At 47.4% G+C, this 12996-nt stretch overlaps 1 protein-coding gene across 1 annotated transcript in view; it reads right to left on the bottom strand.

Annotated features, from left to right (window-relative positions):
- The window catches only part of ak5 (adenylate kinase 5), a 218641-nt gene that overhangs the window by 53617 nt on the left and 152028 nt on the right, over positions 1-12996 (bottom strand). Inside the window, exon 8 of the mRNA XM_031807219.1 lies at positions 4352-4428. Within this exon, the coding sequence (XP_031663079.1) occupies positions 4352-4428 (77 nt within the window). The remainder of the gene's footprint in view (positions 1-4351; positions 4429-12996) is intronic.

Genomic DNA, 12996 nt, shown 5'->3' with positions numbered 1-12996 from the left:
GAACAGGACGAGAGGAGAGGACAACAGGAGGAGAGGAGAGGACAACAGGAGGAGAGGAGAGGACAACAGGAGGAGAGGAGAGGACAACAGGAGGAGGAGGGAGAAACAGGGGGAGAGGAGAGGAGAACAGAGGAGAGGAGAGGACAACAGGAGGAGAGGAGAACAGGGGGAGAGGAGAGGAGAACAGGGGGAGAGGAGAGGAGAACAGGGGGAGAGAGGAGAGGAGAACAGGAGGAGAGGAGAGGAGAACAGGGGGAGAGGAGAGGAGAACAGGGGGAGAGGAGAGGAGAACAGGAGGGAGGAGAGGGAAACGGGGGAGAGGAGAGGAGAGGAGAGGACAACAGGAGGAGAGGAGAGGACAACAGGAGGAGAGGAGAGGACAACAGGAGGAGAGGAGAGGACAACAGGAGAGGAGGGAGGACAACAGGAGGAGAGAGGAGAGGACAACAGGAGGAGAGGAGAGGACAACAGGAGGAGAGGAGAGGACAACAGGAGGAGAGGAGAGGAGAACAGGACGAGAGGAGAGGACAACAGGAGGAGAGGAGAGGACAACAGGAGGAGAGGAGAGGACAACAGGAGGAGAGGAGAGGACAACAGGAGGAGAGGAGAACAGGGGGAGAGGAGAGGAGAACAGGAGGAGAGGAGAGGACAACAGGAGGAGAGGAGAGGACAACAGGAGGAGAGGAGAGGACAACAGGGGGAGAGGAGAGGACAACAGGAGGAGAGGAGAGGACAACAGGGAGAGGAGAGGACAACAGGAGGAGAGGAGAGGACAAACAGGAGGAGAGGAGAGGAGAACAGGAGGAGAGGAGAGGAGAACAGGGGGAGAGGAGAGGAGAACAGGGGGAGAGGAGAGGAGAACAGGAGGAGAGGAGAGAGGAGAACAGGGGGAGAGGAGAGGACAACAGGAGGAGGAGAGGAGAGGGACAACAGGAGGAGAGGAGAGGACAACAGGAGGAGAGGAGAGGACAACAGGAGGAGAGGAGAGGACAACAGGAGGAGAGGAGAGGAGAACAGGGGAGAGGAGAGGACAACAGGAGGAGAGGAGAGGACAACAGGGGGAGAGGAGAGGACAAACAGGAGGAGAGGAGAGGACAACAGGAGGAGAGGAGAGGACAACAGGAGGAGAGGAGAAACAGGGAGGAGAGGAGAGGACAACAGGAGGAGAGGAGAGGACAACAGGAGGAGAGGAGAGGACAACAGGAGGAGAGGAGAGGAGAACAGGAGGAGAGGAGAGGAGACAGGAGGAGGAGAGGAGAGGACAACAGGAGGAGAGGAGAGGACAACAGGAGGAGAGGAGAGGACAACAGGAGGAGAGGAGAGGACAACAGGAGGAGAGGAGAGGACAACAGGAGGAGAGGAGAGGACAACAGGAGGAGAGGAGAGGAGAGGAGAGGACAACAGGAGGAGAGGAGAGGACAACAGGAGGAGAGGACAACAGGAGGAGAGGAGAGGAGAGGACAACAGGAGGAGAGGAGAGGAGAACAGGAGGAGAGGAGAGGAGAACAGGGGGAGAGGAGAGGAGAACAGGAGGAGAGGAGAGAGAACAGGGGGAGAGGAGCACAGGAGGAGAGGAGAGAGAGGACAACAGGGGGAGAGGAGAGGAGAACAGGAGGAGAGGAGAGGACAACAGGGGGAGAGGAGAGGAGAACAGGGGGAGAGTAGAGGACAACAGGGGGAGAGGAGAGGAGAAGAGAAACAGGGGAGGAGAGGGAGGAGGAGGAGAACAGGGGGAGAGGAGAGGACAACAGGAGGAGAGGAGAAGAGAAACAGGAGGAGGAGAGGAGAGGACAACAGGAGGAGAGGAGAGGAGAACAGGGGGAGAGGAGAGGAGAACAGGGGGAGAGTAGAGGACAACAGGGGGAGAGGAGAGGAGAAGAGAACAGGAGGAGAGGAGAGGAGAACAGGGGGAGAGGAGAGGACAACAGGAGGAGAGGAGAAGAGAACAGGAGGAGAGGAGAGGACAACAGGAGGAGAGGAGAGGAGAACAGGGGGAGAGGAGAGGACAACAGGAGGAGAGGAGAGGACAACAGGAGGAGAGGAGAGGACAACAGGAGGAGAGGAGAGGACAACAGGAGGAGAGGAGAACAGGGGGGAGGAGAGAGGAGAACAGGAGGAGAGGAGAGGAGAACAGGAGGAGAGGAGAGGAGAACAGGAGGAGAGGAGAGGACAACAGGAGGAGAGGAGAGGACAACAGGAGGAGAGGAGAGGACAACAGGGGGAGAGGAGAGGACAACAGGAGGAGAGGACAACAGGAGGAGAGGAGAGGACAACAGGAGGAGAGGAGAGGACAACAGGAGGAGAGGAGAGGAGAACAGGACGAGAGGAGAGGACAAAGGAGGAGAGGAGGAGAGGAGAGGACAACAGGAGGAGAGGAGAGGACAACAGGAGGAGAGGAGAGGACAACAGGGGGAGAGGAGAGGAGAACAGGGGGGGAGAGGAGAGGAGAACAGGAGGAGAGGAGAGGACAACAGGAGGAGAGGAGAGGACAACAGGAGGAGAGGAGAGGAGAGGAGAACAGGAGGAGAGGAGAGGACAACAGGGGGAGAGGAGAGGACAACAGGAGGAGAGGAGAGGACAACAGGAGGAGAGGAGAGGACAACAGGAGGAGAGGACAACAGGAGGAGAGGAGAGGACATTAGGAGGAGAGGAGAGGAGAACAGGGGGAGAGGAGAGGACAACAGGAGGAGAGGAGAGGACAACAGGAGGAGAGGAGAACAGGGGGAGAGGAGAGGAGAACAGGAGGAGAGGAAAGGACAACAGGAGGAGAGGAGAGGACAACAGGAGCGGGGGGAGGAGCAGGCGGAACAGGGGGACAGCGGAGAGCGAGAACAGGAGGAGAGGAGAGGACAACAGGAGGAGAGGAGAACAGGAGGAGAGGAGAGGACAACAGGAGGAGAGGAGAGGACAACAGGAGGAGAGGACAACAGGGGGAGAGGAGAGGACAACAGGAGGAGAGGAGAGGACAACAGGAGGAGAGGATGAGGACAACAGGAGGAGAGGAGAGGACAACAGTAGGAGAGGAGAGAGGAACAGGACAAGGAGGAGAGGACAACAGGAGGAGAGGAGAGGACAACAGGAGGAGAGGAGAGGACAACAGGAGGAGAGGAGCGGACAACAGGAGGAGAGGAGAGGACACAGGAGGAGAGGAGAACAGGAGGAGAGGAGAGGAGAACAGGGGGAGAGGAGAGAGAGAACAGGAGGAGAGGAGAGGAGAACAGGGGAGAGGAGAGGAGAGCGAGAGAACAGGGGAGAGGAGAGGAGAACAGGAGGAGAGGAGGAGGAGAACAGGGGGGAGAGGAGAACAGGAGGAGAGGAGAGGACAACAGGGGGAGAGGAGATGAGAACAGGGAGAGAGGAGAGGACAACAAGAGGAGAGGAGAGGAGAACAGGAGGAGAGGAGAGGACAAAGGGGGAGAGGAGAGGAGAACAGGGGGAGAGGAGAGGACAACAGGAGGAGAGGAGAGGACACAGGAGGAGAGAACAAACAGGAGGAGAGGAGAGGACAACAGGAGGAGAGGAGAGGACAACAGGAGGAGAGGAGAGGACAACAGGAGGAGAGGAGAGGACAACAGGAGGAGAGGAGAGGACAACAGGAGGAGAGGATGAGGACAACAGGAGGAGAGGACAACAGGAGGAGAGGAGAGGACAACAGGAGGAGAGGAGAGGAGAACAGGGGGAGAGGAGAGGACAACAGGAGGAGAGGAGAGGACAACAGGAGGAGAGGAGAACAGGGGGAGAGGAGAGGAGAACAGGAGGAGAGGAGAGGACAACAGGAGGAGAGGAGAGGACAACAGGAGGAGAGGAGAGGAGAACAGGGGGAGAGGAGAGGAGAACAGGAGGAGAGGAGAGGAGAACAGGGGGAGAGGAGAACAGGAGGAGAGGAGAGGACAACAGGGGGAGAGGAGAGGACAACAGGAGGAGAGGAGAGGACAACAGGAGGAGAGGAGAGGACAACAGGAGGAGAGGAGAGGACAACAGGATGAGAGGAGAGGAGAACAGGGGGAGAGGAGAGGACAACAGGGGGAGAGGAGAGGACAACAGGGGGAGAGGAGAACAGGAGGAGAGGAGAGGACAACAGGGGGAGAGGAGAGGACAACAGGGGGAGAGGAGAACAGGAGGAGAGGAGAGGACAACAGGGGGAGAGGAGAGGAGAACAGGGGGAGAGGAGAGGACAACAGGAGGAGAGGAGAGGAGAACAGGAGGAGAGGAGAGGACAACAGGAGGAGAGGAAAACAGGAGGAGAGGAGAGGACAACAGGAGGAGAGGAGAGGAGAACAGGAGGAGAGGAGAAGAAGACAATAGAAGAGAGGAAGATAGGAGAGGAGGATGAGAAGTGCTCTGTTATTACCTGCTCCTCATTTCTGAATGGGACGTCTACCAGACTAGTATTGTCTCCTAGGAGACTGAGATCCAGCTCACTGGGGCCTGCAGACAGACAGACAGACAGACAGACAGACCATTACTTAAAAAATATCTCCACGGAGTGTTACCTTGTGTATGCAGCCAGGCATGAACACACCCAATGAAACACATTCTGGTCCGGACTGAACACCATGATAAGTTGACTCTTTGAAACAGGTGTGTTTAGTGCAGGACTAGAACCAAAGCCTGCACGCAGAGCAGCTCTACAGTCTTAAGGTATGGTCTGGCTCTGTAGTTGGTGAATCACTGCATCATGACCCAGATTCAGATTAGGAAGCAGCCTGAAAAGGCTTGTTGTATGACTCACAGTATTATGACTACAGCCCTGTCTATAGTATCATTATTATGACTACAGCCCTGTCTATAGTCATATCATTATTAAGACTACACCACTATCTATTGTCATATTGACCAAATCTGGAAGTCTACCCTATTCCCTATGACCTACATAGGGCACTACTTTTATCCAGAGCCCAATAGTGCCACATAATGCCACAAAAGTAGTGTGCTAAGTTGAACCTTTATTTAACTAGGCAAGTCAGGTCAGAACAAATTCTTTATTTACAGTGACGGCCTACCAAAAGGCAGAAGGCCTCCTGCGGGGACGTGGGCCTGGGATTTAAAACATTTAAATATCATATATAAATATAGGACAAACCACACATCAAGACAAGAGAGACACCACAACACTACATAAAGAGAGACAACACAACACTACATAAAGAGAGACACTACAACACTACATAAAGAGAGACACTACAACACTACATAAAGAGAGACAACACAACACTACATAAAGAGAGACCACAACACTACATAAAGAGAGACAACACAACACTACATAAAGAGAGACACCACTACACTACATAAAGAGAGACACCACTACACTACATAAAGAGAGACAACACAACACTACATAAAGAGAGACCTAAGACAACAACACATAAAGAGAGACACCACAACACTACATAAAGAGAGACAACACTACACTACATAAAGAGAGGCCTAAGACAACACTACATAAAGAGAGACACCACAACACTACATAAAGAGAGACACCACAACACTACATAAAGAGAGACACCACAACACTACATAAAGAGAGACAACACAACACTACCTAAAGAGAGACACCACAACACTACCTAAAGATAGACACCACAACACTACCTAAAGATAGACACCACAACACTACATAAAGAGAGACACCACAACACTACATAAAGAGAGACACCACAACACTACATAAAGAGAGACACCACAACACTACATAAAGAGAGACACCACAACACTACATAAAGAGAGACACTACAACACTACATAAAGAGAGACACCACTACACTACATAAAGAGAGACACCACAACACTACATAAAGAGAGACAACACAACACTACATAAAGAGAGACACCACTACACTACATAAAGAGAGACAACACAACACTACATAAAGAGAGACACCACAACACTACATAAAGAGAGACACCACAACACTACATAAAGAGAGACAACACTACACTACATAAAGAGAGACAACACAACACTACATAAAGAGAGACACCACAACACTACAACACTACATAAAGAGAGACACCACAACACTACATAAAGAGAGACACCACAACACTACAACACTACATAAAGAGAGACACCACAACACTACATAAAGAGAGACAACACAACACTACATAAAGAGAGACAACACAACACTACATAAAGAGAGACACCACAACACTACATAAAGAGAGACACCACAACACTACATAAAGAGAGACAACACAACGCTACATAAAGAGAGACAACACTACATAAAGAGAGACACCACAACACTACATAAAGAGAGACAACACAACACTACATAAAGAGAGACACCACAACACTACATAAAGAGAGACACCCCAACACTACATAAAGAGAGACAACACTACATAAAGAGAGACACCACAACACTACATAAAGAGAGACAACACTACATAAAGAGAGACACCCCAACACTACATAAAGAGAGACAACACTACATAAAGAGAGACACCACAACACTACATAAAGAGAGACACCACAACACTACATAAAGAGAGACAACACAACACTACATAAAGAGAGACAACACAACACTACATAAAGAGAGACACCACAACACTACATAAAGAGAGACACCACAACACTACATAAAGAGAGACACCACAACACTACATAAAGAGAGACAACACAACACTACATAAAGAGAGACAACACAACACTACATAAAGAGAGACACCACAACACTACATAAAGAGAGACAACACAACACTACATAAAGAGAGACAACACAACACTACATAAAGAGAGACACCACAACACTACATAAAGAGAGACACCACAACACTACATAAAGAGAGACAACGCTACATAAAGAGAGACAACACTACATAAAGAGAGACACCACAACACTACATAAAGAGAGACACCACAACACTACATAAAGAGAGACACCACAACACTACATAAAGAGAGACACCACAACACTACAACACTACATAAAGAGAGACACCACAACACTACATAAAGAGAGACACCACAACACTACATAAAGAGAGAGACACCACAACACTACATAAAGAGAGACACTACAACACTACATAAAGAGAGACACTACAACACTACATAAAGAGAGACACCACAACACTACATAAAGAGAGACACTACAACACTACATAAAGAGAGACACTACAACACTACATAAAGAGAGACACCACAACACTACATAAAGACAGACACAACACTACATAAAGAGAGACACCACAACACTACATAAAGAGAGACACCACAACACTACATAAAGAGAGACAACGCTACATAAAGAGAGACACCACAACACTACATAAAGAGAGACACCACAACACTACAACACTACATAAAGAGAGACACCACAACACTACATAAAGAGAGACACCACAACACTACATAAAGAGAGACACCACAACACTACATAAAGAGAGACACCACAACACTACATAAAGAGAGACACCACAACACTACATAAAGAGAGACACCACAACACTACATAAAGAGAGACCTAAGACAACAACATAGCATGGCAGCAACACATGACAGCACAACATGGTAGCAGCACAACATGGTAGCAGAACAACATGGTAGCAGAACAACATGGTAGCAACACAACATGGTAGCAACACAACATGGTAGCAACACAACATGGTAGCAACACAACATGGTAGCAACACAGCATGGTAGCAACACAACATGTTAGCAACACAGCATGTTAGCAACACAGCATGGTAGCAGCACAGCATGGTAGCAGCACAGTATGGTAGCAGCACAGCATGGTAGCAACACAGCATGGTAGCAACACAGCATGGTAGCAACACAGCATGGTAGCAGCACAGCATGGTAGAAGCACAACATGGTAGCAACACAGCATGGTAGCAGCACAACATGGTAGCAGCACAAAACATGGTACAAACATTACTGGGTACAGACAACAGCGCAAAGTACAAGAAGGTAGAGACAACAGCACAAAGGGCAAGAAGGTAGAGACAACAATACATGTAAATGTATATATCACAGCATTGCTCTCTCCTTGCCCCATCCTGGACTCGAACCAGGGACCCTCTGAACACAACGACAACTGCCACCCACGAAGCATCGTCATCTGCCACTCCTCAAAAGCTGCGTCTCTTGCAGAACAAGGAAAGCCACTACTTCAAGGCCTCAGAACAAGGAAAGCCACTACTTCAAGGCCTCAGAACAAGGAAAACCACTACTTCAAGGCCTCAGAACAAGGAAAGCCACTACTTCAAGGCCTCAGAACAAGGAAAGCCACTACTTCAAGGCCACCGATTGACAGGGGTGGAAAGAGTACTGAAATGTCCTACTGCAGTAGAGGTAAAATGACTGAGTTTGGACTCTACAAGGTGTCGAAAGTGTACCACAGGGATGCTGGCCCATGTTGACTCCAATGCTTCCCACAGTTGTGTCAAGTTGGCTGGATGCCCTTTTTGGGTGGTGGACCATTCTTGATACACACGACAAACTGATACACACAGCAAACTGATACACACAGCAAACTGATACACAGGGCAAACTGATACACAGGGCAAACTGATACACACGGCAAACTGATACACACGGCAAACTGATACACACGGCAAACTGATACACACAGCAAACTGATACACAGGGCAAACTGATACACAGGGCAAACTGATACACAGGGCAAACTGATACACAGGGCAAACTGATACACACAGCAAACTGATACACAGGGCAAACTGATACACAGGGCAAACTGATACACAGGGCAAACTGATACACACGACAAACTGATACACAGGGCAAACTGATACACAGGGCAAACTGATACACAGGGCAAACTGATACACACAGCAAACTGATACACAGGGCAAACTGATACACACGGCAAACTGATACACAGGGCAAACTGATACACACGACAACCCCCCCCCCCAAAAAAAACAGAAGCGTTGTAGTTCTTGACACAAACTGGTGCCCCTGGCACTTACTACCTCGTTCAAAGTCAGGGACACTTACAAATAAGTGTCCTGCCCATTCACTCGCTGACTGGCACACATACACAATCTATGTCTCAATGGTCTCAAAATCCTTTTGCAACCTGTCTCCTTCCTTTCATCTACAAATGATTTGAAGTGGATTTAACACCTGACATCAATAAGGGATTAAAGCTTTCACCTGGATTCACCTGGTCAGTCTGTGTCATGGAAAGGTGTTCTTAATGTTTTGTATACTCACGTGTATAGCTTAAGGTACACTAACATATTGTGCACTAATTTAGCCAGAGGTTTATTTAATAATAATGCATAATTCAAGATGGATGGAGGAATAGGATGTTTTGAGCAGCTGCATAATAGAGTCTGTTTACGTCCAGTAGTGTTCCAAATGGCACCCTATTCCCCATGGGGCCTTGGTGGTCAAAAGCAGTGCACTACGTAGGGAATAGGGTGCCATTTGGGACAAAGTCCAGGGTGTTTTGAACAGCTGCCAATAGAGTCTGTTATCAGTGGACTATTGACTCTTATAAAACAAGGCTTTTAGAGAATTAAAATGGTGGAACGTTGTGAACTCTAATGCCATTCAGTCATATGTTGTGTCCAGGAGCACATCTGATATCAGATGGCACTCTATACCTTAGTGGACTACTTTTGGCCAGAGCAACATAATGTCATAACAGTAGTGCACTATATAGGGAATTAGGGTGGCATAGGGTTCTGGTCTAAAGTAGTGCACTATGTAGGGAATACGGTGGCATAGGGTTCTGGTCTAAAGTAGTGCACTATGTAGGGAATACGGTGGCATAGGGTTCTGGTCTAAAGTAGTGCACTATATAGGGAATAGGGTGACATAGGGGTCTGGTCTAAAGTAGTGCACTATATAGGGAATAGGGTGACATAGGGGTCTGGTCTAAAGTAGTGCACTATATAGGGAATAGGGTGGCATAGGGTTCTGGTCTAAAGTAGTGCACTATGTAGGGAATACGGTGGCATAGGGTTCTGGTCTAAAGTAGTGCACTATATAGGGAATTAGGGTGGCATAGGGTTCTGGTCTAAAGTAGTGCACTATATAGGGAATAGGGTGACATAGGGGTCTGGTCTAAAGTAGTGCACTATATAGGGAATAGGGTGACATAGGGGTCTGGTCTAAAGTAGTGCACTATATAGGGAATTAGGGTGGCATAGGGTTCTGGTCTAAAGTAGTGCACTATGTAGGGAATACGGTGGCATAGGGTTCTGGTCTAAAGTAGTGCACTATATAGGGAATACGGTGGCATAGGGTTCTGGTCTAAAGTAGTGCACTATGTAGGGAATTAGGGTGGCATAGGGGTCTGGTCTAAAGTAGTGCACTATATAGGGAATTAGGGTGGCATAGGGTTCTGGTCTAAAGTAGTGCACTATGTAGGGAATTAGGGTGGCATAGGGCTCTGGTCTAAAGTAGTGCACTATGTAGGGAATACGGTGGCATAGGGTTCTGGTCTAAAGTAGTGCACTATGTAGGGAATTAGGGTGGCATAGGGGTCTGGTCTAAAGTAGTGCACTATATAGGGAATTAGGGTGGCATAGGGCTCTGGTCTAAAGTAGTGCACTATATAGGGAATACGGTGGCATAGGGCTCTGGTCTAAAGTAGTGCACTATATAGGGGATAGGGTGGCATAGGGGTCTGGTCTAAAGTAGTGCACTATATAGGGAATAGGGTGACATAGGGGTCTGGTCTAAAGTAGTGCACTATATAGGGAATAGGGTGACATAGGGGTCTGGTCTAAAGTAGTGCACTATATAGGGGATAGGGTGGCATTTGGGACGTAACCCAGGGTATGTTTATTTTGGGAAAAATATATTTCTTTCAAAGTAAAAACAAACAAATACATTTTGTCAAATCAGATCATCATTTTCATTCATACATGTTTGAAAGATATTACATCAAAACAGATTCCCCCAGCTGCTAATAGTCTGTTTATAGTGGAAATATTGACTCTGTTTTCCAGACGTTTAGCTTCCATAACCGTCTGTAATCTGCTGCATTGATCTGTGTTTGATGTGTTTTCTCTTTAGGTGATAACGTTCACTTTTCCATAAAAGCATGAAACTTGGTACACTTGTACATTTTCAGATGGCCGTGGCGGGTATTTTCCACTCCACCATAACCACACAGTGTATTTTCCACTCCACCATAACCACACAGTGTATTTTCCACTCCACCATAACCACACAGTGTATTTTCCACTCCACCATAACCACACAGTGTATTTTCCACTCCACCATAACCACACAGTGTATTTTCCACTCCACCATAACCACACAGTGTATTTTCCACTCCACCATAACCACACAGTGTATTTTCCACTCCACCATAACCACACAGTGTATTTTCCACTCCACCATAACCACACAGTGTATTTTCCACACTGTGTATTTTCCACTCCACCATAACCACACAGTGTATTTTCCACTCCACCATAACTACAGTGTATTTTCCACACAGTGTATTTTCCACTCCACCCAAACCACACAGTGTATTTTCCACTCCACCATAACCACACAGTGTATTTTCCACTCCACCATAACCACACAGTGTATTTTCCACTCCACCATAACTACACAGTGTATTTTCCACTCCACCATAACTACACAGTGTATTTTCCACTCCACCATAACCGCACAGTGTATTTTCCACTCCACCATAACTACACAGTGTATTTTCCACACAGTGTATTTTCCACTCCACCATAACCACACAGTGTATTTTCCACACAGTGTATTTTCCACTCCACCATAACTACACAGTGTATTTTCCACTCCACCATAACTACACAGTGTATTTTCCACTCCACCATAACCGCACAGTGTATTTTCCACTCCACCATAACTACACAGTGTATTTTCCACACAGTGTATTTTCCACTCCACCAAAACCGCACAGTGTATTTTCCACTCCACCATAACCACACAGTGTATTTTCCACTCCACCATAACCACACAGTGTATTTTCCACACAGTGTATTTTCCACTCCACCATAACCACACAGTGTATTTTCCACTCCACCATAACTACACAGTGTATTTTCTACACAGTGTATTTTCCACTCCACCATAACCACACAGTGTATTTTCCACTCCACCATAACTACACAGTGTATTTTCCACACAGTGTATTTTCCACTCCACCATAACCACACAGTGTATTTTCCACAAAGTGTATTTTCCACTCCACCATAACTACACAGTGTATTTTCCACACAGTGTATTTTCCACTCCACCATAACCACACAGTGTATTTTCCACACAGTGTATTTTCCACTCCACCATAACCGCACAGTGTATTTTCCACTCCACCATAACTACACAGTGTATTTTCCACACAGTGTATTTTCCACTCCACCATAACCACACAGTGTATTTTCCACACAGTGTATTTTCCACTCCACCATAACCACACAGTGTATTTTCCACACAGTGTATTTTCCACTCCACCATAACCACACAGTGTATTTTCTGTCATATCTGCTGAACCAAACATGAACACATAGAAGGTCATGTTTTGCTGTTTACATCATAAACAGTCCAGGTTATTATTTAATGGTGGACTGCCACGATTCGCCAATTCTGACAACGTACACGATAGAATATTACATTTTGTTTTGTTGGATTTTAACATTTTCTTTCGAGAAACATAATGCTTGAAAGTTATAGCTCAGTTTTTAGTAGTAATGCAGAATCAAACCATAATTATTCAGCTTCTTTTTTTTGTAACTAAACGTAGGGTCCCCTTTCCCCACTTCAGGGTACCCACAGTAGGCCTTCCTTTATACAACAGAATACTTTTCACCAAGGCTGTTAATGAACACCCAAAATTGCAGGCCTACTGTTCCCTGGCTCCTCCTTCCCTGTCCAACTCTTCTCTTCCAGGTGGTTAAGTGTAGAGCCCAATGTAGAAATTGACAGATTATGGTTAATAGATTACTGCCAATCAGGCCTATACATTGTGCACAGTGAGATGGAAATGTAGCCCATTGCAGCTGGCAGACATATGATAAAATGAA

Source organism: Oncorhynchus kisutch, linkage group LG27 (genome assembly GCF_002021735.2).
Source record: "Oncorhynchus kisutch isolate 150728-3 linkage group LG27, Okis_V2, whole genome shotgun sequence".
Lineage (NCBI taxonomy): Eukaryota > Metazoa > Chordata > Actinopteri > Salmoniformes > Salmonidae > Oncorhynchus > Oncorhynchus kisutch.
This window is presented reverse-complemented; position numbering and strand designations above follow the sequence as displayed.